Consider the following 27,430-nt stretch of genomic DNA (forward strand, 5'->3'; position numbering starts at 1 on the left):
GGACCTTGTGGTTCAACATTGTTCCGGGAAGCTCGTCCTGACTCCCTAGAAAACATAGTTGAAGTGGCATTTTTACTAGACTGTTGGATATTAGTCACTGTTGTACGAAGATGTTTTACTTCCTGCCTCAATTCTTCCACCATCCCTAGCAGTACTTCCATTTGTTGATCACTTTTCGGTTTGTGCTCCACCACTCCCCTAACTTTAGCATCGGGCATCAGATGGGTTTGCTCCAAATTCCTGAGAAGCTCCATCTCAGAGGGAAGATCAATAGCCTGTTCTAACGTTTTAGGTTTTGCACTGCGCAGGCTAATCCGGAATTCACCACTAGAAAAATGGGTAAAAAAACTGATCTCTAGCCAACATATCCCGTATATAGTTATCAGCTGTGGGGTAAGCTTTAGTGGCAAGACGCCGTAAAGCATTGCCAAATTCCCTAGCTGTCTCGTTATGCATACGGCGCCGGGCGGTGAAGCTAGCCCTACTCCAGTCATCACTGTCACAGGGCTCAAAACATCTAGCCATAGCTGCTTTCAACAATGCATAGTTTTCTTTGGCATCACTCGGCAACCCACTATACATGTCTCTGGCACGCCCAGAAAGTAGAAGAGACATGACTTTTAGCTTCAAGGGCTCATTCCAATTATTAACCTCTGCCGCTAGATCGAACTGCTCTGACCAGTCAGACCACTCACGGCCTACACCAGTGAATATCTCCGGCATGAACACCGGCCTAGCAGTAGCTATAGCCTCCCTTGCTCTCCCTGCGTCGTTAACAGCATCGAGCCTATCTGGCGCATTCTCTTCCCCGTCTGACATTGTTACAACAGTATCTAGGTCAATTAAATTATGAAAATTAGAGAATATCCCACCGCTGCCACCAGTGTAATAAACCTAATTTGTAGTCAGGTTCTTTCGGTTGGGAGAATGCACACAGAACGAGGCTGTACACGGACTTTAAAAATAGTTAACAGTCTTTATTATTATTATACAAGTTACTCAGTCAATTCATACGGCTACCAGAAATGCCGGATCAGGTCAGGTTACTAAAAGTCAGTAAGCCTCAGTGCTACTCGACTGAACGACTACCCCAAGGCCCTAAACTAGGCGGGTTACACAGCAATACAACACACCACAATAAATATAAAGTTCCAACACACACCACCGCTGTAGGGCACTGCACACACTCCCACGGCACTGCAATAGGCACACCCAAGACGCCAGCCGGGCTACACACAAAGCCACCGTCTCTAAACCCTCCCACCTCAGATCATAAACTGGCTACGCCGTCAGGTTAAAACACACACCCCTACACCTTGAATGCAGCTCGACGTGAGCAATCTAGCACCGCTTCCCAGACGCCTCACCTTTCGCTATGGTCTTCCTTTATCCATGTTGTCTCAGCACTGATTATGTTCCACGTTCACTCTCCTCCACTCTCATCAATGACCAGGTGTAGCCCATTAATTAACACCGCCAGCTCACCCCTTAGATCCCTCCCCCAATACAAGAGTCATGTCAAAACATTCCTAACACATCACACATAACGTCATTACATTACACTACGTTATGCCACTGGGCAGGAAATATAATTAAACATCTACTATGTCAGTAACACATTCGCACAGCATTATGGGATCAGCAGTCCTATCACACACACACTCACACACATGGAAGTAAGCTACCCCCCCTGCATGCTACACAGTCCCCACCTGATGGGTCAGTTGTCCCCAACCACACTGACATTCTGAACAAAGTCCCGTAGGTGCTGGGGACACTGCCACTGCCATTAGGAGGGAGAGTATGGAGTCATTAGCTCGCTAGCCAACAACTCCAATTGCTCTTTTAACATTGTTTTCACATGCAATGCTGTTTGGCATACTGAAACAAAAACTCAAATAAACAACCAAAGTATAAAATAAAACAGAGGGAGAAAGGCCATTGGAGCTGATTAACTCTCCTGTTAATGATTGCAACCTAAAAACACTGAACCTGATGTGAAATACATGTAAAGCTTTTTTAACCACATAACATGTGTATTACTGTTTGTGTTTGTCTGTGTGTGTGTGTGTGTGTGTGTGTCTCTCTCTCTCTGTGTGTGTGTGTGTGTGTGTGTGACATAGAGAGAGAAAGAGAGAGAGGGAGAGAGAGGACACATCAGCAGTACTGTCCAACCAGAAGCCTTTATGACTTTAGCTGAACTCCTCCCCTTAGAAACTCCCCACCTCAAGGAAGAAGTGAATTTGAGAGACATGTTGCCGTTCAGTTCCATTTGACCCATCGTCCTAACAGAGCATATGCTATCTGTGTGAGAAAGGATCACAAACAGGAAACAGTAGCTGTAGTCGTGATTCGTTCCATTTCAACATTTTCTGGTTTAGGTTGATACAAGTTTTCAGACAATTGAAAGCGCAAGCAGAAACTGTAAGGCATAACTGTAGAGCATTTGCAACTACCAGACAACATGGAATCCAACTTCAGCCCTACCAGTGAAGCAGCACTTGAGCGTAAGGTAAGATTAGTGGTCATCAATTGTTTTCATATTGTTAATGACGCTTGACAACTCATACTGAGCCACGAGTTAGGAGGACCTCTAATGCGACAACTGTCGCCAAAAAAAAACAGATATACAATTTCGTTATATTCCAAAAGATTTAGGGCAGAGGTCTTCAACCGGGGGTCCGCGACCCCCAGGGGGTCCGCGGAGGTACTGCAGGGGGTCCGCCAAATTATTTCATCTGAAGCATTTTTTCCCTCTTCCAAAAATGTAAAACGTCCAATTCATAGTTTTCAGTCACGTGACTACAATAGGTAGCTGACGGGCAAAAAAGAACAGCGAAACAGCGTTAAACAGTGGACAACTTCGAGCAGTGCCGCCTACTCAACTACGATCGCCATCAACCACAGACCATACCACTATAGCCAGACAGAGATATTTAGAAAAAAATAAAATGTTTGATCCATGTACTGCACCCGCTGACATTTGTATTTCTTTAACCTCGACGAAGTCCCTGCCAGAGATCCAGTGTGGAGATATTTACATCTATCTAATAGAAAATCCATCCCCCTACACATCTCAAAAACTGAAAGCCTACAAAAGCACAGATAGTTATTTAATTTTCAGAAGTGGATGGGTTCACAACGCTGTCGTCTGGAAGGTGAAAACAAAAAACATCTTCATAATCAGAGCAAAGATGAGTGCCATTTAATAGCTAGCTACCAGCTAGCGAGATACCTGCTGTTAGCTACGAGCTACCTGCTGTTAGCTACGAACTACCTGCTGTTAGCTACGAGCTACCTGCTGTTAGCTAGCAGCCTTTAGCCTACCCAACGCTGTTCTTTATAATTTGACACAATTTTCTGGTTTAAACAAGTACGAACACCTCGTCTGGCGAATGACAACTTAAATTATCTTCCCATATATTTTCTACTGGCATTGTAGTATTACCAGTTGGATGACAAAATACACTAGCCTAGCCTACTTGCTTAGGTACTTGTCACAATCTCAGAGAAGAAACCGGGTAATCCGATTTGAATTGTGTTGATGCTTTGTTTCTTGACTTTATTACTTGATCTATTCCCGTTTTAGGTAGTTATTCTGATAAATGAGGCGACCAGAACAGGGTGACTGCTTTTATTGCCAGCCCCAAAAGTATGGCTGCTTTACTGTGTGTCCCAGAAGACGTTGACCCAGAAGACGTCTACAATCAACTGGTAGCAACTTGGGCGGGTTTTAAATGCGATAAAAACAAAATCCGGGCTTGTCTCCTCGCCGATTTGAACAGCCAACCGAGCAACAACTGTCTAGCATTTTACTACCTAAGTCAGACAATGTTAAAGCGGAGATATTAAATTATATTGAATGAAAGGTGGTCGGTTCCTGTATAAACTCCAGTGTTAGACAGGTGTGGAATGTGTTTTTTGCCCTTCAGCTGGTCATTCTGACGTCACGTGAAAACTATGAATAGGCTACATAAACATAAACAGAACGTAAAATGGCTTTCTATTCGTTAAAAATAATACATAGGCTACCCATGAGTCTTTACGCGATCATTTGATCACCATGGCAACATAGGCCTATGCACTTTTAGCTATCTGGTGCCAAAACAAGTTACCTGCCTCAATCGTTTTGTAATTTCTCCGAACAAAAGCTCCACGTCAGACACCACTGATGGCGGTTCAGATTACCTACCTTCAGAGGATGCCAACACCCCTTCCATGAACAGCCAAAACGGGAGAAGACACGTAAATATTCAGAGAATTATCTGAAGTTTGCCTTCACCTACAAGGAGACCGATGGTGACGAATTACCAGTGTGCGTGGTTTGCTCTTCCGTGCTATCAAACGAAACTATAAAACCATCAAAGCTGCAACGACACTTAAAGACAACCCATGCTCACTTCAAATATTTTTTTTATACATATTTCCTGTTTAAAATCTTTCGAGGGCCAGCAGACCTTGATGAGACAATCAGCCAAAGTGTGCGAGCTAGCTTTAAAAGCCTCTTATCAAGTTGCATTACGTTTCGCTCAGACCAAACAGCCATACATAATTGCGGAAAGTTTAATATTGCCAGCAGCTATATGTGCAAAACAATGTTTAATTAGTTGAATCCACCGATGTGTCAAACGACGCTCAGCTTTTAGCTTTTTTGTGATTTGTCGACCAAAATGAGATGCAGGAGGAATTTCTATTCTGTAAGCAGCTGCCTGGACGTAAAACAAGTTCAGAGATTTTCAAAGTGATCGACAATTATTTTCCGTGAACATGATATAGCCTGGCCAAAATGTGTCGCGATGTGCACAGACGGTGCAAGAGCCATGTATGACGCACTGCATGCTTCATAGGGAGAATTTTGTTGCCAAAGACATGAGTGATGAATTCTCAAACGTCAGATCTCTCACTAGGTATGAGATATTTCATCCATACTTAAGCTTCTCAAGCTACTCAATTCTTTGTCCCTCCCTAATTTAATACAGAGTGATGGCTAACTGTAAGGTAGAAAACATTTCAATAATAAACAGAATAAATTGAAACGAGTTGTGTGTCACAGATGATTTGCAATTATGTTCAAACATATGTAGGGGAGTGTGTGTGTGTGTGTGTGAGTGACAGACACTTAGTTCCAAATAAAATATATGAATATCAGGCCCAAATTTGGGGCGGCGGGGGTGGGGGTCCCTGCTCAGTGTCTCTTTCAGCCAAGGGGTCCTTGGGCTGAAAAAGGTTGAAGACCCCTGATTTAGGGAATGACTGACCTGTTAAGTGAAATGTAGCACGTTGATACAATCGTGAATAATTACTGTGTCTTATTAAAGCTAAACTCTCCTGAGCAAGCTAGAGTGCTAATAGCTAGCGAGCTGTTTTGCCCTTTACTAAAATAACACGGTTGATAATCGCTGTTTTAATTACTTACATGACCTGTGATCACATACATATTTTTTGTGTCCAGATAACCTATCTTGGTGTCGCTCACCCATCCTGCAACTGCATATTGATAGGCATTCCTACTCTTGAAATCTCCGGTGTATGGGGATGGATTATGTTATGTACAAGATAAAGGTAAATGTCGGGAAAAGAATGTTGGGGCAGACGCTTTGCAGACTTTAACGGACAAAATAAAGTTGAAGTTAATATATTATGGATCGCAGCCAATAATCAATGCCTTTTCCAAATATCGCTGTCCTTCTGTCTCATTTAGATGTGCTATCAACTACAGCTCGCTAGCTTGCTCAGGAGAGTTTAGAGTTGATAAACCACAGTAATTATTCACGATTGTATCAACGCCAAAAACAAATCCTAAAGGAGACATTACATAAAAAAGCACATGCTTAGATTTTAGTATGAATAGAAGTGGCGATTTTAGCCCGACATCTCTGGTGAGGCAATTTTGTATGACATATGTTCATTGTCATGACTGTTCGCCAGCTAACCAACCACTAGAATTAGGAAATACTACATTATTTTAAAAAGTTCAAATTTGAAGAAACTATAAACAGAAAACAATACGATTATAATATTATTATTATAATTATTATATTATTACTATATATTATTATATATGACTACCTATTGGTTACAAAAATCTTATACTTTTTATGTGCCCCTCTGGTTAAACACTGGCCCCTCCTTGGCCCCCCTAGTAAAAATTGTCTAGAACCGGCACTGCCTCTAAGCGCAAGAGTTCGTCTCTCATTGTCTTAGGAGCCAAACAACATAATCCACCCTGCACTGACAGTATGACATGCTTGCTCAGGAACTTTTTTTCTTTAAAGTAGCATAACGGAACAATTGCTAATCGCTAACGATATGCTAGCGGCTAAAACTAACGAAATCTCTTGAAATGTGCTGACTTTGACATTATGACAAACTAGTTAGTCAACAACTGTCCTAACACAGTCAAACATCAAGCAAGTGCAACACACAAGACAAAGCAAGACGGCAAATAAGCTACTTACTAGTACGGCAGACAGTAGAAACCGGGCGGCTTCAGGCAATCCTACATTTAGCAGTAATATGCCTACGGACCCTGGTATGGCAATGGCACAGAGGCAATTCTCCATATTAAAAGTCATTGTAGCGCCCCAATTTTTTTAAAGCTGCTATTTTAAGGTAAAACTGCTTATCCTAACCCTAATCCTGATGTACAATTACTGCATAATGCCACTATAAATTGAATAGACCAGACTAACTCAATACATGGTGCCTGTCGGCGGGGAAAACGTATTTCCTAAAGAATCCGTGTTGAAACCGGATATTGTCACTTTACTCCGGTCTCTGGTTGGATAAAACTTGTCACATGTCCTGAACAGAAATGGACAAGGACCTTTGATTTATTCTTTAGGAACCATGTTGATGCCTGACTTTTAATGTTGTGTCACGTTAACATTAATAGCGATTGAATTACACTTGTAATCGCTAGCGGTAAATAAACGTTAATAACTTGAATGACTGATTAAGGATATATGTTACACATCACAAACACACGTAATCAATGTTTTTTGTGTGATAATTAGGTAATAGGGAAGCTTAAAATTACAGTATCTTACGCAAGCTAATTTACCTAGCTAGCTAGCAATAGAATTGTGTGGTGTAATCGCTAGCGGTAAATACACGTAAATAACGAATGACTGATAAAGGATATATGTTACACATCACAAACACACACAATCGATGAGTTTTGGGGGAAATGAGGTAATTGGTTAGCTTAAATTACAGTATCTTAGGCGAGCTAATTGCCCTAGCTAGCCAAACCGGAATTAACAGTGCTAGCTTTGTGTTTGGTCATATAGCTTCGTAAAAGTTCGGTTAACAAGTCACTTGTGTGTTTAGTTGTATGACTTTGTAAAAGTTCGGTTAACAAGTCAATTGAGCATTAAGCCACCTGACTATAATGGGTCAATTCATATCAGCATGCTAACGTTATACTTATTAGCAGCGAGGCTAGCTAGCTACTATGTGTTCCAATGGATTGTTGGTCTAAGCATTAGCAGCATGGGTCAATTCATATCAGCATGCTAACGTTATACTTATTAGCAGCGAGGCTAGCTAGCTACTATGTGTTCCTATGGATTGTTGGTCTAAGCATTAGCAGCAACCTAACAATAATGGAAAGCTTCAGTTAAGACCTACAATACTCTGCAACATTCGTGTACCACATGAACAACTAACCGAGTCAATGTAGACATATAAAAAGTCGTGTAGATAGCTTTATTCACACAAGCCGTATAACTTCACAAAAATAATAATAATTTAAAGAAAACCGATCGTTTGAATGTCAGGCGATCAACACAACTTCTCAACTAAAAAGTAAAGGTCCTAATCAAACGGAGTAAAGTGACGACTTCCGGTTTCAACACGGATTCTTTAGGAAATATGTTTTCCCCGCCGACAGTGCCTCACCTGACCGCACGTCCCTTGTTTTCTCCCGTCTATTTGAATAGGACATGCGCAAATTCAGCGAATTCAGCGATTATGATTATAAAAATGGTCGAAATGATTGGAATCATGCAGAGGGGTGGAAAGCCCCCTTGTGGCACTGCACTGCACTGCATTCTCCTTCGAAATACCTAGATTTTTCTCCACCATCTGTTGTATTTGTTGTTCTTACTTTGCGTTGATTATGTGTCATGATGGTACTATTGTTCGGTTTAGCAAAAATAAGGGGACTGTATTTTAAATAATGTGGATTTAGATTTGGGACACGGAAGCTCTTCTTTCAAGCGGCCATTGGGTTTGTGACGTCACCAGAACTCCCCTGTCGATCTTTATTTTGACAACTGTGGTGGACCCTACACTTTGTGTGGCGCCCCCCTATGTGTTCAACTTAATTGATCTGCCTTTGTGTTGAATGGTTGATGCCTGTCCGATCGGGTGTGATTACCAACATACTGGTGCTGTTGTCATAGTACCAATGTTGTCTTGGTGGCCCTCGGGAAGACGGTATTACTATTAACACACAATTGCACCCTGTGATGACTAGGGTTGGGTACCGAGAACCGGTTCCAATATGGCACCGGTTCCTATACAACCGGTACCTACCCGGACCGAAATGCAACGCAGATTTCGGTGCTTCCTTTTGGTGCCTAAGCCAATTGAAATAAATAACAGCAACAAATCATGGAGCTAAATGAACAAAACGTAAAATGTTGGCTGCAACATGAAACACGGAGGCTGGTTCCAAAACAGTAGAAAACTAGCAATAGCTAACGAGCAGTCACGTCACGAGTACGATCTGTATGAATTCTTTTTTCTTGGTCACTGGTTGCTAGGCAGATTTCGAGGGGCACATTTAAAACTGAGCAGGCAGCATTTCACAGAGCAAGCACAAACAGAGCTTGCCATCAATTTAACAGAGAAAATGCCGAAAGGTAAACGGTCAAAAGTGTGGCTGTATTTCGCACAAAAAGATTCAAACAACGTGACATGCAGCAAATGCAACAAAACAATTGCCTGTAAAGGGGGGAGAGAAGGCGAGAGTCAAAAGCAGATCAGCAACCACAGACTGAAGACTAAACGGAGATGCCAGCTAGTCTCTTCAAGGGGCAGTACAAGTTCACGTACTCAGTGTGTTCAAATAACCATATTAGGTATAAACAAGATAGAAAAGATAGGTATAAAACAAATCAGAAAAAATGGTGAAATTTCATTAAATAAATGAAACCGGTATTGAAAAAGCACCGGTATCAAAAAAAAAAAAAAAGATACCCATCCCTAAGCGCGTCCTCACTGCATCCTACTGCGACGCAACGGACATTCATGTACTTTTAATCGTCAACGGAGTCTTCTACAGTGCCTATTGTACATCCACACATACAGTATCTCCATGAACTGGTTCATCTTGGCTGGCATGTGTGAAATAGGGCTGCATTCACTGCACTATACACACGCAAAACAAACCCACAGCATCACACACTCCTAGAACATCATACATATAGCATCACACACTCCTAGAACATCATACATATGCTTTTTCTATGTCATTTAACACACAGCAATTCCACGTTGCATGACACACACACAGACAGCATCCTACCTAGCAACAGTGACATACTCCACTTTGGTCATCACCCAGTCTCAGACACACAAATCAGACAACCTTGTGTGTGTGTGTGTGTGTGTCTAGGCGGGCTCCCAGCGGTTCAGTGAGAACATGCCACACAAGTTCGAAATCCGCAGCTACAAAGTTCCCACCTTCTGCAACCACTGCAGCTCCATGCTGTGGGGCTTCATGCGTCAGGGCCTTCAGTGCAAAGGTGAGACCCGTTCCCCTCTTCATACTGGCCACCCCCTAGAGTAACACATCTCATGCGCCAGGGCCTTCAGTGCAAAGGTGAGACCCGTTCTCCTCTTCATACTGGCCAGCGCCTAGAATAACACATCTTTCAATATCTCTCAGATCTGTTTGCACACCATATAAGTTGGTGACATAGTATTACACATGGGAGCAGCACGGCCATTCTGCCAAAGGCCATACAACGGTTTATTTATTGACTCATGTTTCCCCTTTCCTCCTAATCTCTCTCCATGTCTCTTTCTCTCTCTTTTTCTCTCTCTCTGTCTCTCTCTCTCTCTGTCTCTCTCTATCTCTCTCTGTCTCTCTCTCTCTCCATGTGGCAGCCTGTAAGATGAATGTGCACAAGCACTGTGAGAATAATGTGGCTCCTAGCTGTGAATGAATCAATGAAGTTCAGAGTCTGGGAGAAGATGCAAGAGATTGTTCAATAAAGTGAGTACTGCTACTGGTGATCACACTCACGCACACACTCTCTCTCTCACACACACACACACTCACACACACACACACGAACACACGAACACACACACACACACACACACACACACACACACACACACACACACACACACGAACACACACACACGAACACACACACACACACACACACCTCCTCATTTCTGCTCAGTGTTCTCCTCCTCTCTGCCTCCTCACCATCACGTCTCTGTGGGCTCCACATGAATCTGCTCTCTAAGGTTTAGTGACAGTTGGGCTCTACCTAGGGGGGAGTTAGCCATATATGTGTGAGAGATGTGAAGGCAGATGCAGGAAGGCTTTGCTGCTCACACTGGCCATTTGAATGCGAATAAACCTGTTGTCAAAGGGCAGAATACAGAGTTTAAAATAAAATAATGTAAGTTATATAAATCACTTCAGTTCAAAGGTGACACAAACAGGAAAACAGCAGTATTTGGTTTTATCAGTGTGTTTCAGTTTTGTATTGAAGACTGATGATAATCACAACCATCATTATCATTATCATTATCTTACTGGAACTTCAACTGGATTCTCTTGTGTGTCTCTATCTTTCTCTGTAGCTCCTGTGACTCTGGATCCCAACACTGCACACCCAAAACTCATCCTCAGTTCCTCAGATATGGAGGAGATGGGATAGAATTTTCTCCTTACTTTTCATGATTTTGCTGATTTTCAGAATCTCTACACACACACCTGTTCCCTAATAACCTGATATCTTCATGCCTAAACTGCTCTGGGAATGAGTTGATTATGATGTTTGGATTAATGATTATGTTTCAGATCAAAATAAATAGTTAGGTTATTAGATGTTTGTCCTGTTCGCATTAAATACATTTATAATCTATGACATCTGTGACATGTCATTAATATCTGTAATCTAGAATATTCCATAACTGTCTAATGCAAGCTGGTGACATAGGCATCGCCCTCTACACACTCAACATTCCACACCTCCCAGTTTCTGATTACTGACTCCACCCACATCATCACACACCTGAAAGCCATTATGGACTCAGTAAGTCACTGAATAAGTACCTGTGTCACCTGTTATGATACCACTATTCAAGTCTACTTCCTGGCTGAGCATCCCTGGTAGTCTTGATACTCACCTGTGTCTGCCTCTCCCTTTACTGATTTTAACTGAGCCTTTTGATGAACCTGTTTTCCTGTGTACTGGTCTCCTGCCTTATTGCCTTTCATGAGTGTGCACCATTGTAAAGAATAAACCTGGTTCCTTATCAAAAACCATCCTCTTGACAGAGTCTCCATGTATCTGTGGTATTAGAACATGAGATATGAGATGAGATATTTTGGGGATTTGCTGAGATTTGAGTCTGCTGTAAGATCCTCATCACCCCGGTTGACAGCACTCTTTAGCTAAGCACTATTTTAATGTATAGTTCTGTAGAGGTTATCCCCCCTGTTCTAAACAACACTCCATCAGCTCTATTTTTAGCTCCATTCGGGTCTACTTGCGAGTGTTATGTATCTGATCCATGGGTTATGTGTGATCTGACCAGTGTGAGATATGGTGATATCCTCTCCCCACGAATATCAATACTATGACGTTTTTTAATACAAGTTTAAAAAATTCTGATGAAAATGTGATAAAATGTAAAGGTAATGTTAAAGCCACAGTGACCATGAAGGAGTTTTTCTCTGTTAAAATTGTACTTAAAACATACTGGATCCCACAGGACAACTGTCAAACTTTGTGCTTGTCAAGTAGCAACAGTCAAATTAGCCAATTACCATCGTTAACTACATCATAACTATTGGCTAATGTTGTATATGTAAGGTTGTAAAAGTGAAATAATTATACATAATTAATACATTAATAAAATAACACATCAAGAACATATATATATTTTTTTGTAAAACTTTATTAAAAAGGATTTTAAGTCCACAGTAGTTTAGACTTTGGCACCTACAATATAAAAAAATTCAAAACAAAAAAAAGTGTACACCCCAAGATTTGCATTCCAACAAAAAATGCTTAACATATATTGGGATAAATAAAAACAAGTTCAACCAAAAAGAAACATAAAAATATGAAATCAATTTTAACGACAAAAAAAATTACAATAACACTAAACCAAGTCGATATCAGTTAAGTGTTTCTACTAAATGAAACCATCAATAAAACCACAGTGCTTTCTGCTGTTGCCGGGTATAAAAAAGGGACGACAGTTAAAATATGGCCAAATCAATTTCTACAGAAATCCATGCCGGCTCGACAACTGCCAATGAGGCAATGCGACGATCATATAAAGTCAGTGCTTGATTTTGAAAAATATTCTCAATTTCTTTTCTTAAAGTCTACTAAATGAAGGGGATGCTGATCTCTGAGCATTAGGGGGGTCCTAAAGGCAGGTAGGGTCCGCTCTGAGGATGAAGAGATCTGTGACTAATCTTTATTAAATACACTGAGCCATTTTCTTTTTCCAGTCGTCGTCACTTCTCCACTGTGTCATTCTCAGTCGTCATCTCAAAGGGGGTAGAAAACGTCCTTCAGGGACCAAACCTCAAAGAGGGAATACTGTAAGGCACTAAGGTTCACTGCATAGGTCAGCTTTGCATTCTCTTTCTCGATTGGCCGTGGACGGGGCTGGAGGGCAAGGTGGGGGTGAGTGGGAAGCCCAGCAAAGTGAATAAGACAGTTCTTACACAGGAAGTGATGCAACAGGATAGGATGTGATGTGGTAGGGAGTCTTACTGCAAAAGGCAGGTGTACAACAAGGTGCAGCAGGATAAAGATGGTGCTGGTGTTCTGGTCCAAACCAAAAATCAGAACCAGTAAGGAAGACGTGCAGTTTTTGTACAGGTCCCATCTCAGCTCCCTAAAATCTCAGCCTGTCCTAACAACCAAGCCTTCACAACAACTGGTCTACAGAGAGAGTGGTGGACATTTTGTTTCACAATCCTCCAGTTTCTCTCTTGAAGGTGAAGGTGAGACAGTATCATTTTAGGGAGCTGGGATAGGTTGTTGTTCTTTTTTTTAGGGGGTTGGGGGGGATAAACTTCCTTCACATAAAGGCTAACCACAAACTTAGCAGAACAAGGGAGGAAGAGGGACCCTATTCAGTTGGGCTTTGGGCATCTGCCAACAGGTCTGGTCTCAGACATTCAATTGGACACTGGATATTCTGTGGGAGAGAAAGAGGAAAACCAGTTAGAGTTACATTTGCAAATGTTTAGCTTGCGGAATGTTCTGGAAAATCGCCGGGAGCTGGACACTCACCAGTTTGCGCAGGGCGTTCTCTCTGTAGCGGTCGAAGGCGTCTGTGTGTATGGGCTGCAGCAGGTCTGCATCTACATCAGCACCAGGGCGATGGCAGTCCTCACATCTCCAGCCCTGTAGGGGGCAGCACCCATTAAACATGTCAATCACTGCACTAGTAGACACATACAGCACAAAGGCACAGACACACATACAAAGACACACGCACACATGTGTGCAAACACACACACACACACACACACACACACACACACACACACACACACACACACACACACACACACACCTGTTGTCCTCCATGGCAGGTACAGGTGCAAATGGCCCCCAGGTACTCCTTCTGCCACTGGTTTCCCACCTGGTACATCTTCCCATCATCATAACATGTGGACTCATCTAGAGTTATGAGGACAAGTGAGCTCAGTGATACGTCATATTTAAGGATATATAATTTTCCAGTGATGGGTAATGTCATATTTAAGGATAGATAATGTTTCAGTGATGTGTAATATGTCATATTTAAGGATAGATAATGTTCCAGTGATGTGTAATCTTGTAAAATATGATGTCACTTCCTGTCTCATCTTCCCCTTAAAAGCGCCTTCACTTCCTGTTTAGGGACTTACGTGGCTCGCACTTGAACTCTCCTTTGCCGTTGCCGAGGCAGGTGCAGCTCATCATGTGACCGTTCTCTGCGTGGCGGTCCCACTTCTCACCGATGCGGTAGTTATTCCCGTTGTCATGGCACCACTCTGTTTGGGGGAGGGTAAAAGTAGGAGGTGGGAGAGTTAGAGGTTTAAAGGCCAGTCCTTCATCCATTATGGATTAGAGAGGACTACCAGCCAGTTGGCCATTTGGCTTCAGGTAGACTGTTGAATGAAAGGAGCATTGGTCATTACAACAACACACTGGACAACAACAGAGAAACTGGACAACAACAACAACAACATTTCAGGACACAAACATATTTGGCATCTATAAGTCAATCCTCCATTTTCATTTTCTGAGTAGAGGTGTTGTGCCTGGATTGGACCTCAGGCAGAGGGGAGGGGGGGGGGGGGGGGGGTAAAAGGGGTGAGATTGCTCAATTCATCCCTCAGTCACACAGAATCATGGGACAGGTGACCCATGACCTTCCCTCTCAGGAAGTGTTCCCTCACTCATCAAGGTGGTGTTGAGCGTGTGACCTCCTCTGTGTTTTCCCCAGACAGGAGGCGACTCTGGGGTCGGATCTGATGTGGCCCCGTGGGCAGATCCGCTCCAGGGTCAACATCCCCCCTGGCGGCCATGTTTGAGGATCACAATAGTACAAACATGGCACAGAGGAGCTAGCATGGGCAGCTACACGAACTACATGCACTCACCAAACAGACCTTTATAGATCTACAAACAGCTCAATGAATGGTAGTAATTGAAAGTGGTTTTTGGTAACTAGGCTACTATTAACCCTCCATTATGCATTCTAGACTTTCCTAGTCCTGATCAATTACAAATCTTAATTCACATTAGCGCACATAATTTGTAGTGCATTTGCAGTCTCTCCCTTTCTGCCCATGCTAGAGTAGCGCTGTGGCTGCTTGTGTGTTTGGAGCGGTTAAGAAGCATGGCACCCCAGTTAGCAGCAGACTCCACATTGGCTCTAGTCCTGGCCCATGGATAGGCCTAGATATGGCAGGGATAGGGCACAGATATGGCAGGGATAGGCCACAGATATGGCAGGGATAGGCCACAGATATGGCAGGGATAGGCCCGTTGCGGAGTCGGCTGCTAACTTCACGGGTAGCATGGCGTGTTGGTGGCCAGCCCACAGTCGTTCATTCATTCACTCACTGGATGAATCGCATCTGAAATGGCCACTGCCCAGGCCCAGGCACCTGCACCACAGCTTGAAGCCCGTCTCCGACATGCGCTCCCACTCCTCGCCCACCTCGTGGTGCGTGGCCGTGAACGTGTCGTAGCACGCGTCCCTGCTCACCGGGATCGCCCCTGGAACTGAAGGGGGGGAAAAACAAAAAGAGAGTTTACAGGAAAGCAGGAGCAACAGGAAGAATTATTGGCACCTCTGGGCCACCATACTATGCATTCAATTTCCATATTAAAATAGAATTAATGATAATGTGATGTAGATCATAATACACAACCTAACAAACTCGTGCACACATGCAATAAGAAAGAACCCAGATGAGTTTGACCTCTGAACCCATAAAACGGAATCCATGGATACATAAAAGACCTGGAGTGTTCACGAGGACACACCAGCACACAGGGGAGGAGATGCTAAATGCCTGTGACCTCCTGAGGAGACTTTACCAGTGTTGCCGACGGTGATGACCTTCTCCAGCACCGTGTTCTTCTGCGCCCCGTCCAGCGCCTCCACCAGCACACTGTAGGAGGCTCCAGGGGTGAGGCCGATCAGGGTGGCGCTGCTCGAGGAGCCGGGCAGACGCATCTACGGGGGAGAGACAAGCTTCACCACTGTCCCTGGACCCAGACATGTACCCAGCACTGTACCCAGTAATTACAGCGACTGCAGAACAGGACACTCGAATAAAATTGAATGAAATTAAACCTAATTCCATAGTGTGTCTGTGTGTGTGTGCGTGTGTGTGTGTGTGTGTTACAGACCTCTGCTAGTGTGTGTGTGTATATATACAGATCTCTGCTACTGTGTGTATGTGTGTGTGTGTGTGTGCGCGCGCGTGCGTGTATACAGATTTCTGCTAGTGTACCTGTGCATGTGTACCTGTGTGTGTGTGGTGTGTGTGGTGTGTGTGTATGTGTGTGTGTGTGTGTGTTCCTGCGGCTCCTCACCTGGAAGGTCTTCTCAGTGGTCTCCACCAGGGGGCTGCAGGTCACCACGTACTCGTCTGTCTGCGCCACCGGTTGCCAGGTGATGGTGGTGTGCGTCTGCGCCTCCTGTGGCATCCAGCCCGTCTCGTTGTCGGGGAAACCGAACGCCAGGCCCGGCAGGGGCCCCTCGCTCACCCTCACCACCGGCACCCTGACCCCGTCGGGCCCCGGGCGCGGGATGTAGACCAGAGGCTCACGCTGCTGGGGCCCCAGGACCTGGCCCTGCTCGTTGGGGCCGAGGCTCTGGTACTCGGTGTAGATGTGCTGGCCCTGCTGGCCAAGCGTGTCGCGGTTATTGGGTCCCACCAGGTGCACGTGGTTGCTGTTGAAGTTGGTTCCCTCCTCGTCGGGCACGTCCAGGACGGAGGGGCCGGGCCGGTGGGGAAGGGGCAGCTGGGGCACAAGCAGGGGGGACTCCACCTCTGAAGGAGCAGACCGGGGGAAGAGGAGGAACAGGAGCAGGAGGAGGAGCGAGCGTGTTAGAGGGAGGGAGAGAGAGAGAGAGAGAGAGAGAGAGACAGAGACAGAAACAGAGAGAGAGAGAGACAGAGAGAGAGAGAGAGAGAGAGAGAGAGAGAGAGAGAGAGAGAGAGACAGAGAGAGAGAGGAGTCAGGGATGAACGAAGAAGACAAAAAGAGATAAAAGAGAGAGAGAAAATAAAAGAGAAGATACGAATAGAGAGAGAGAGTAAAAAGAGAGAGGAATGTTAAGGTGCTGTCGCATGACTTGGCCAGCAGAGGGAGCCCTCTGTGAGTAAATAGCAGCAAAGCTTAGCTGCCTTTGAGTGATGGATTTTTCCCCTTCATGAATTTTAATGTGTTTACTTTTGAACTTCTACGTTCAAAAGGCAGCGCATGGTGGCAAAAAGCACAGGGAAAGCTGAATTTAGCTTTAGCATTGATGGGTGGCCTGGGAGTATTCATTTATAAAAGGCAAAACAAGTGGAACACACACAATACCCAGGAAGTGTTACACAAGTGACTGCACTTACACAAATGTATCAGGGGTACTATCAGGGATACAGGGATGTATACAGAGAGAGAGAGTACTATCAGGGACACAGGAATGTATACAGAGAGAGAGAGTACTATCAGGAATGTATACAGAGAGAGTGTACTATCAGGAATGTATACAGAGAGCGTGTACTATCAGGAATGTATACAGAGAGAGAGAGTACTATCAGGGATGTATACAGAGAGCGAGAGAGAGACACACACACACACACACACACACACATGTATACAGAGAGCGAATACTTACGAGTTGTAGCTTTGCCCACTAGAGGCGTGCTTCTCTGGGAGTTCTGAAGGGCCACAATTTTGATGATGTACTCAGTGCCTGGTTTCAAACCTACAAACAAGACCAAATCAACACTTCAGGAACAATCTTTGATTTTGTGTCTCTAGTATATCTGTACAACACTGAATACACTGAATAAACAAGATGACCGGCAAAGAGAAGAACAAGCAACAAACTATTGGATGTGTGACACAAGAGCAGGATGGATGGGAACAAACAGAGCACACACACACACACACACACACGCCTCTAGCATCATGGCGATACACCGTCACAGGTATTAACACGCACACATTCACTCCTCAAAACACCGAACACACACATCCATGCTCCACAGTGGCACCCTACCAGAGATGGTGGCGACGGAGCGGGAGGAGGGCACCCTGGGCAGCAGCTCCTTGGGCACACGGCCTGCCTCCTCGTAGGTGATGTAGTACCCAGTGATGGGGCTGCGGGGGGGCTCCCAGCTGAAGGAGATGCTGCTGGGGGTCAGGGACGTGAACTGGACACTGGTGGGGGGGTTAATCACTGGCTTGGCTGAGAGAGAGAGAGAGAGAGAGAGAGAGAGAGAGAGAGAGAGAGAGAGAGAGAGAGAGAGAGAGGAGAGGGAGAGAGAGAGAGAGAGAGACAGGATTAATAGGTCTATAATTCCTATTCTTTTTCTATTTTCACTGTTTTTTTTTTCCATCATTCAATTGCTTTTTATTGATTGATTTCTGATTTTACTTTCTCTAACACGATAATTCTTGACAGGTCAATAAAGTTTTACATTGAAATTGAGAGATGGGCATGAATGTAGTAATTCAGTGTGTTTACATGATGGTATAATTCGAATCTTTGCTTAGTCGGACTATGCTTTCTTTCGAGGGTAGGTGCTATTATCCCAATGTACATGGCAGTGAATAAATCGAATCATTGGCCGAAAGCATGTCATATCCGATACGATAGGTGGCGCTGTTTTTATTACAACTAGTGGTGATACAGCCCTTTCCGCTTGACCTCTTCACCACTACCAATAACAACAACAGTTGATTGAGCATGAATCGCGTCTGTTCATCGGTCCAGAAATGCGTGTTGCCTCTTGGGTTGTTTGTTTGTTTGTTTGTTTGTTTCTGCCAGGCCGATGTGTTTATAAGTTACATTATTCAAAGGTGAAAGATAAAAGGCGAGAGAAACGTATGCACATTCACACACACACACGCGCGCAAATAATGGGTTACAGCCAAAACGCATTGCCCTTCTGCAAGTTGCATCAAATTGTTTAAGTACTTCTTCGCTGTCGATTTCCAAAACTGTGTGAATATTCATAAGAGCAAGTCCAGTCAGTCTTTTGTCAGTCATCGTACTTCGTAAGATATGTCTTAAGACGCCCCATTGTACTGAATGACCGCTCAGCAGACGCTGTGGAAACGGGCAAATGTGCCGAACTTTCCAGGGCTTGATAAAGCTCACTGCATTTGGGCTGTAGCTCATTTAGCTGTTTCCAGCTCTATATCTGCATCGTCAACGCTGGGCATTAGTTGTCCGTACTCCGATTTTATAGTTTCCCCATCGTAATAAATATGCATTCATGATATTTTTCTATGACCGAGTTTGACAGGTATTGGTCAGGTAATAGTCGAGTGACAGCTGATTTCACAAGCATTAACTTTAAACCAGAATATTATAACGTGTCGGCATAGTCGCCCCGTAATGCCGTGCAGCGGGCGCATACTGTTATACTTTATGTTATGCATGACGTTCCCTAGGCTATATGTTCCTTACCGTTCTAATTACATGTCGTTGTTCTGTGTTGGGACAGAGCTTATACAGGTGGGTGACGGTAGCACAGTCTGTTCGTGGGCATAAAGCCCGTGCCATTGTGACAGTGATTTGTGTTTAATAAAAAGCCATAACAAATATACCACGCTTCCGTGATTTGTTACAATATAATGGTCTTGCTTCTATAATGTATAAACACGTAGGTTACAGGGTGGGTGTGGCAGAGAGAGAGAGGGAGAGCGATGATGCACACGGATATATCAGATTTAGCGACCGGAGCAAAGTTATGTTGCTGTAACGTTGAACTCTTTGCAATCAATAAATACAGTACTTAATAGGCTAATTGATACAATATCTCCTCGTTTGAGTGTGGTTGTTTGAGTGCAATGGGAGTGTATGATCGTTATTGTCTATAAAGCAGTGTTTCTCAAACTTTTTCAGACCAAGGACCACAGCCAATAAAAATTCGCGGACCATTTAACTAAATATCCCCGGAACAACATGCCTCCTACCCAAGACCTGGCGCCAGACAATTGTTAGCGCACACATGATTTTCGCGGGCTCTCCTTTTGTACGTACCAGTAGGCTAGTTATAGATATGACAATGCGCAAGGCAAAGCATCTGGAACCCTGCTCCATGCGTGACTTGGTTATGTTACAAACTAGTTCGCTCACAGCCTCATACTCCCATCACACACTCAGACAGACATCACAAAACACAACGATGCGCATACTGACCGCAGTATTTCACTACCAACAGTAGGCTAGCCACTGGCATTAATACAGCCATCCTAGTAGTCAACTTTTCATAATTAAAAGCTGTCATTATCCAACGTCACACAACACAGAATATAGCCTAGTTATCATCTTGCTGTCTCAGCGGGAGAAAAACACAGTGTTTTGAATGCAACTCCGCGACGAGATAATGCCCTATGAGGCTGAATCACTTTCTCCTTGTCTATGTTTGAGGCTTTCTCATTTAATTTTCTTTTCATAGTTCCTGTCTTAAGCCACCAATCCATGACCTTGTTAATAGATTAGACAACTCTTTATTAGATTAGGCTACTACTGGCTGTGTTCTCTTCGTTCTGAGTTGTATGTTAGAAATGTCGCAATAATTTACTTGTGGCCGTCGCGGACCACACTTCATCATATTTGATAGAATGAAGAACAAATTAGTTGTGAATACTATCACCGAGTTTGAAAGGTATTTGGTCAGGTAACAGCCCTTTAACAGCTGATTTGCTTTCTGATTTGACAGTAGGCTACTGCTGTGTGTTTTAAGCAAATAAAATGTGGACTGTTTACAAGCGGGCACCTGCTATCGTTGATTATACAGTAAATACGTTGTGAAATGAAACAAAAACACATCACAGTTAAAGATGTATTAGTATTGATTGATTCACATCGATATGAATGGATGACATGACTAACAAGTGGTGGGAAATTAATATGAAAGTATTTGTTCGGTGAATTAGCGCGCTCTGTCCAAACAGTCGCAGTCAACGTTTTTGTCAACACTGGCACCACATAAGTATCGTAATTTGAACGTCCTTATACGTTTTTAAGGAGGGGTTGTAAAGGTACTCATATCTTCGGACCTCTTCTGTTATGTTTGTTCATAGTCAACAAGAATAAGCTTGTGAGACAGTCTGCAGGATATTCATAAATAAACGTGTCATTAGTATGAACAGCTGAGACAACGTATCGTCTCTTTCGTCTTCCGGGTCACGACCTGGCAGGGAGGGAGGGAGGATGGCGGCGGGATCTCAAGCATGCGCAAAGACGCAAAGTCCAGTTCCTTATCCAATTCACCGTTACATGCCGCAATAGTCGAACTATCAACTGGATCGGATCGAGTTATCCAGGGGTGTTAGTCCGACTATGTGCGGTCCGACTACGATCCGACTAAGGTGCTTACATGAAACGGATAATGCGATTTCGTCCGACTAAGGCAGTTATTCGAATCCATGTAACCACGGTGATTGTGTGTGTGTGTGTGTGTGTGTGTGTGTGTGTGTGTGAGGGAGAGACTTACTTGTGGTGGCCGTCAGGCGGAAGGGTTCACTGCGTCCGTTTCCACTCAGTGTGTAGATGTTAATGTTGTAGGTGGTGCCAGGCAGCAGACCTGCGAGGAGAAATATAGATTATATATATAATATAGATTATTTACATGGCAAAGGGACGGGGATTTGGAATTACCACACAGAAATCAGGAAGTCCTTCCATCAGTTTCCTGGTACTGGATATTAAAACAACACATTTTTTCTGTGATGAGAGTGTATGCAGGTGATTGTGTGCTGGTATGTGTGCGTGAGGGTATGTGAGTGTGTGTGAGTGAGTGCGGGTGTGCGTGGGTATGTGTGGGTGTGTGTGGGTGTGTGTCTAGCAATACCTGTGATGATCGATCTCTCGCCCTCAGCACTGTGTGTGTGTCTGCGCGTGTCTGCGCGTGTCTGCGCGTGTGTGATAATACCTGTGATGGTGTATCCACGTGACTCTGGAGGGATCGATCTCTGGATGGTGCTCTCGCCCTCTGTGCTGGGAATGGCCTCCACCAGGAAGCCGGAGATGGCGTCGGTCTTGGAGCGCCAGGTGAGGCTGATGGAGGAGTCCTTCACCCCCGAGATGCGCACGCGGCGCGGAGGGCTAATGTCTGATGATGATGATGATGATGATGAGGAGGAGGAGGAGAACAGACACAACGCTGAGGCTAGGGGCACCAGGCCACTTTATATCTCTTCTTCCATTACGTTTCACTCCATCCCTCTGTCTATTCATTCACTGGACTTTACATAATATTTACATAACACAACAGAATAAAAGCAGAAATTGTTTGTGTGTGTGTGTGTCTGGATTTTAACCGTACACTGACTCTGAGTTATTTCTGTTGGACTGTGTGTGTGTGTGTGAGAGAGATGCTTTAGGTGACTCACTGTCCAGAGTGGAGATCTCTCCCTTAAGCGGACGGCTGGTGAGGGAGTTCTTCAGAGCGTACACCTGCACTTCATAAGCAGTGGCCACCTACACACACACACACACACACACACACACACACACACACACACACACACACACACACACACACACACACACACACACACACACACACACACACACACACACAGACAGAGAGAGAGAGAGAGAGAGAAGGACAGCTGAGACACACAATACCACATGAAATTCCCCTCCAAAGCTGCTGTTCTGGTTGCATCTGCTGGAGAGAGTGCTCTTTGATGGTGTGTGTTAGACACGCACAAACGGAAAATGACAGGGCAGCTATACAGGGGCCTCCATGCGGCCGGAGCCCGCTAGCCTGGGGGGAGTTTACATGTGGCTGCAGCCGGAGCGGAGCAGAGCAGAGAGGCAGGCCCAGCGCCAAGTGCTCTCTGGCCACAGTCACACACACACACAGCTGCAGCAGCAGGAGAGAGGGCTCTCATTACGGCTGCCCCAGGGCCCACAAGCCAACACACACACACACACACACACACACACACACACAGACCTGGAACCAGAGCACAGCTGCAGACGCAGGGGCCGAATCTAACATTCTAGAACCGTCAACATTCTAGCATCCTTCACAGAAATTTGATTGATTGGGAGAACATTTTCACAATTCTTGATGAATATTCTAGAACATTTTTGAATGATGTCACTATAAATGATTTCCCTGCCAACGCACACAGCTGCGAGGCTGGTGAGTGTAACTGGAACGGTGCGAGTTGCAGACGACCTAAGCCAAAAATGGTAGACTAGGCAACCGAGGAAACCATCTCGCTCACGAAAAGATGATGTCAGTTTTTCAAGCAACCCTTGAATCCGAGTTTAAAATCTACATGTTGTAATTTTACCCTCATAAACTCTGTAGCCGCTTTTTATTTTAAGGAACCAAGCAGTGAGGCCTCAGTTCCCCTCTGTATCCTCCAACACAAACTCCACCCATCACCATAGCTCATCAGCGCTTTCCCAAAGTACCTTTTCAAACAAGTACCCATGAAGTGTTTTTCTCTTTGTGTGCCATTGCAGTGCACCCTGTCTTTTCTCTTGTGCGTTTGCACTTCTAGCCTCCTGCTCTAGCAGGTAGATTCCCACTATGACCCACTTCTCTGCTGACATTATAAGGAAGCCGAAGAGAGGGAGGGAGAGAGAGAGAGAGAGGGAGAGGGAGAGAGAAGAGAAGAGAAAGAGAGGGAGGAGAGAGAGGAGAGAGAGAGGGAGAGAGAAGAGAGAGAGAGAGATGGGTGGAGAGAAGAGAGAGAGAAGGGAGAGAGAAGGAGGAGAGAAGAGAGAGAGAGAAGAGAGAGAGAGAGAGACAGGAGAGAGAGATGGGTGGAGACCTACCATGAGGCCGGGCACGTGGACCTGGGTGGAGTCGGGGGCCAGGTTGATCTCTTTGGTGGGGCCGCTCTTGCTGGTGGGGTTGATGACCACGCGGTAGCCGGTCAGCTGGGCGCTGGGGGAACGCCAGGTGATGGTGAAGGACGACGGGCCCACCTGGGAGAACTCAAGGCTGGTGGGGGAGGGGATGGCTACGGGTGGAGAGAGAGACACACACACACACACATACATGAGAGATGGAAGCACTTGAAGGTTTGGCTGCCCGTGTGTATGTGTAGCAGATTAGTGACTTCTCCATGTAATTACTTGGAAATCAGATGGTATAAAAAGCATGTGATGGAAATGATTCACAAGAATGAAAAAAGGACTTAAATGTAGGTTAGTCTTCGGAGCCAGTTTGAACAGAGAATTTTGAAGTAAAAATCTAACTGAAGACTACAAAAGCACAAAGACTTTACAAGTCCAAACAGGATACTGAGTGTTTCCAGAGGCAACTAGACACATCAAAATGGAATGTTTTTTTTCACACACACACACACACACACAAACACAAGTTGCTTACCTGTTGCCTGCGTCCCCACCAGCGGCGGGCTGGGTGTGAGGTCGTGCAGGGCGATGACCTTGACCGTGTACTCAGTCCCGGGGCGCAGGCCCTGGATCAGCGCGGACTCGTCCTCTCCACGCGGCGATGGGAACAGCACTCTCTCGCCCCCCTCTGGGCTGGAGTAGGTAACGCGGTAGGAGCTCACTTGGCCGTCTGGGCTATCCCAGCTGATACGCAGGGACGTGGCCTCCACCTCGGAGAAGGTCAGGTCCTTAGGCCGGTCCACGGCTACAAGAGGCAAACGCATAAATAGTGATAAGAGGTCAAAGGTCAGGTCCTTAGGCCGGTCCACGGCTACAAGAGGCAGACGCATAAAGAGGTCAAGGGGTGGACATTGAAACTAAGCCATCAAAGGAACACTGGTAAGGTGATTTGGGAAAAATGGGGGATATACATCAAATGCATACAAAATGCTTCAGCTACATCTGAAGAGCTTTTAAAACTGCTTACATGCTTAGAAACAACCAAACTGCTATAAACTGCTATACACAGCTTGCGAACCATTTGCGATCTGTTTACAAAGTGTCTATAAGCCACTATATGATTAATTATGAGCTGTCTATGAATGGGATGTGCCTTATTAATATACTCACTGGTGACGACAGTCTCCACGAGCGGAGGGCTCTCTCCATCTTGTCCCAGAGCGTACACACTCAACACGTACTCCATAGTGGGCATCAAGCCGGAGAACGTCATCTCAGTCTGGTCTACAGTGACAGAAGATGATCAATTCAAGAAGATCAATTCAATTTTATTTATATTGCGCCAAAACAATACATTTGCCACAGCGCTTTACTGAGCTCAGGGCCTGAACAGCAAACAATGTGTTTATTGCAACATACGTTGACCCTCTCTCCGTGAGGAGCCAAATGTATTCTTCAAAGCGGACATGGCTTTGCACTACAGGGCTTTCAAATTCTGGCTTGCCTGAAGAGGTATATCCAAACCTCTCAATCTCAATACAGAAAGCTTAAATGCGGTTTGAAACAAATCCATTGAGTCCACAATCAAGATACAGTGATGATGTATATGTTTTTTTCAAATATTAATTTATTTTTTAAATATTTCTAGTTTGCATACCCAACATTTTAACCTCAAGATTTTTGAAACAGCTTCTAAATACAGTTTTTTTTTTTTTGTTAATTGCCCATTTAGACTTCCAGGCTAAAAGTGACATAAAACATAGATTATGCTTCCTTCAGCTACAGGAGCACGTGGGGTTTTAGGGTCTCACCTGGAGCAACTGTCTCCGTGAAGGAGGGGCCCTGGCCATTACGGGGGACCCCAGTGACCCTGTACCCAGTGACGGGGCCCACCGCCGGGGTCCAGCGCACCGTGATGGTACTGTCCTTCACATCGGTCACCTCCATCTCAGAGGGAGACTCGATCTCTGCAGAGAGAGACAGATAGATAGAGATAGATAGATAGATAGATAGATAGATAGATAGATAGATAGATAGAGAGAGAGAGAGAGAGAGAGAAAAAATACTTTTATTTTACATGATCATACTGTATATCACCATTACATTGACTAAGAGAGAGAGGTCTACCACTGCTACCGCAAACACAAAGATCCCCTAAAACTTCAAATCTCCTTACATAACCCCTTATCAAAAAATGCATTTTCAAATCACACAACACAGCTCATTATTGAAAACCAAAAGAAAAAAGCAGTTCTGCTGTTCAGCACACACACAGCCTTCGTATGTTTGACGTTGGTGAACACCGGTCATGTAATAAAACAGGCTTCTCTGTGCGATGACAAAGACACCAGTGTGTGCCGTAGAGGTGGAGGAAAGCCTCATACACCTGGTACTGATTTAACGGTGTTGTGTACTGATCTAGCGGTGTTGTGTGCGATGTGAACACCAGCGGCAGAGCCCTCATAACCACCATATGACTTCATGTCTGCAACACCTATAACATTTACCTGTGCTAGTCTGCACACCTGCCCAAAGGTCCGTCAGGTGTGACACGGATGCCAGGGCTACACAGCTGTGTCTCACGTCTCATACAGACAGGTTTGGTTTCCGATTTACCTGTGCTTGTCTGCACATCTCTGAGAAGCCTCACCTGTCTTTTGTGTGATGTAGACAGGTGAGGTTTCTGATTAGCCCTTGCCGGACCTGTGTGATGTAGATAGGTGATGTTTCTGATTGGCCCTTGCCGGACCTGTGTGACCTCTCACCTGTCTTGTGTCTGACGGAGATGGGGGTGCTGGAGGCGGGGCTGTCCCCTCTCCCGGTGACGGCGTACACGGTAACGGTGTAGTCAGTCCCAGGCCTCAGGTTGGTGATGGTGGCGGACGACTGGGTGCCAGGGACCGTGAACTCCTTAGGCTGGCTCTCGCCCCCTTAACACAGAAGAGGAGAACATCATTTAGAGACCGGGAGAGGCCCAGAGAAAAGCCAATATGGAGATGTATTTGGTCTGTTTGCGCGGTAGACTTTAGAGTATTTGGTCTGTTTGCGCGGTAGACTTTAGAGAGGCTTTAGATGAATGAAGAACCCAGGACCACCTCTCTAAAAAGTTCTGCGTTTGTGATGTCACCACTGCAGCTATGCTGTTCCGCATTCACTGCCTGATTTAATACTGAAAGGTTATTCCACTAGTGCTAGTTAACTATTCTTAACATCTCAGAAAGACTGAACTGGAAAGCAACAGCAGCAGTAGATAGGGCTACACGAAAGACTATATTTGCTTCCTAATAATACATTACTGGAAACGTTTGGGTTGTATTTTTTGCCTTTCCGTAAATTTGGATGAAATTATTTGCTAGCAGACTGGACAGACTGTATGTAAATGTATCTGGCAAAGCACAGCATCAATAAAAGTCGGACTGAAAATATCCCCATTCTCACCGCTCTCTCCATGGGTGATCCTGTAGTATCTGACGGTGACTGAGGAGGGGGCGTCCCAGCGGATGGTGATGCTGGACGGGGAAGAGGTGGTCACCTCCAGGTCAGTGGGGGCGTCCGAGACTAGGGTGCAAAGAGATAAAATATAGTGTTTTCATGTGTGGATACATAGGCGAATCATCGCCCAACAGACAGTGTGTAGCCA

The 27,430-nt window shown here is 44.8% G+C and overlaps 2 protein-coding genes across 2 annotated transcripts in view; one reads left to right on the forward strand and one right to left on the reverse strand.

Annotated features, from left to right (window-relative positions):
• The first annotated feature begins 2,223 nt into the window (after positions 1-2,223).
• LOC116223803 (protein kinase C epsilon type-like) lies at positions 2,224-11,521 on the forward strand. Its single transcript, XM_031581827.2, has 4 exons — positions 2,224-2,512; positions 9,626-9,755; positions 10,120-10,228; positions 10,834-11,521. The coding sequence occupies exons 1-3, from the start codon at positions 2,465-2,467 to the stop codon at positions 10,176-10,178; spliced, it is 237 nt and encodes a 78-aa protein (XP_031437687.1). The 5' UTR covers positions 2,224-2,464; the 3' UTR covers positions 10,179-10,228; positions 10,834-11,521.
• A 615-nt stretch (positions 11,522-12,136) lies between these two features.
• LOC105899465 (fibronectin-like) overlaps positions 12,137-27,430 on the reverse strand; it is a 45,902-nt gene continuing 30,608 nt past the window's right edge. The window contains 18 exon segments of the mRNA XM_031581834.1: positions 12,137-13,419; positions 13,515-13,628; positions 13,801-13,907; positions 14,138-14,263; positions 15,342-15,503; positions 15,822-15,960; positions 16,323-16,783; positions 17,623-17,712; positions 18,010-18,198; positions 21,461-21,550; positions 21,899-22,078; positions 22,359-22,446; positions 23,767-23,954; positions 24,326-24,595; positions 24,961-25,074; positions 25,602-25,757; positions 26,556-26,720; positions 27,229-27,348. Of these exon segments, the coding sequence (XP_031437694.1) occupies positions 13,351-13,419; positions 13,515-13,628; positions 13,801-13,907; positions 14,138-14,263; positions 15,342-15,503; positions 15,822-15,960; positions 16,323-16,783; positions 17,623-17,712; positions 18,010-18,198; positions 21,461-21,550; positions 21,899-22,078; positions 22,359-22,446; positions 23,767-23,954; positions 24,326-24,595; positions 24,961-25,074; positions 25,602-25,757; positions 26,556-26,720; positions 27,229-27,348 (2,828 nt within the window). The 3' untranslated portion in view covers positions 12,137-13,350.

This window comes from Clupea harengus, chromosome 2, assembly GCF_900700415.2.
Source record: "Clupea harengus chromosome 2, Ch_v2.0.2, whole genome shotgun sequence".
NCBI classification, from domain to species: Eukaryota; Metazoa; Chordata; class Actinopteri; order Clupeiformes; family Clupeidae; genus Clupea; species Clupea harengus.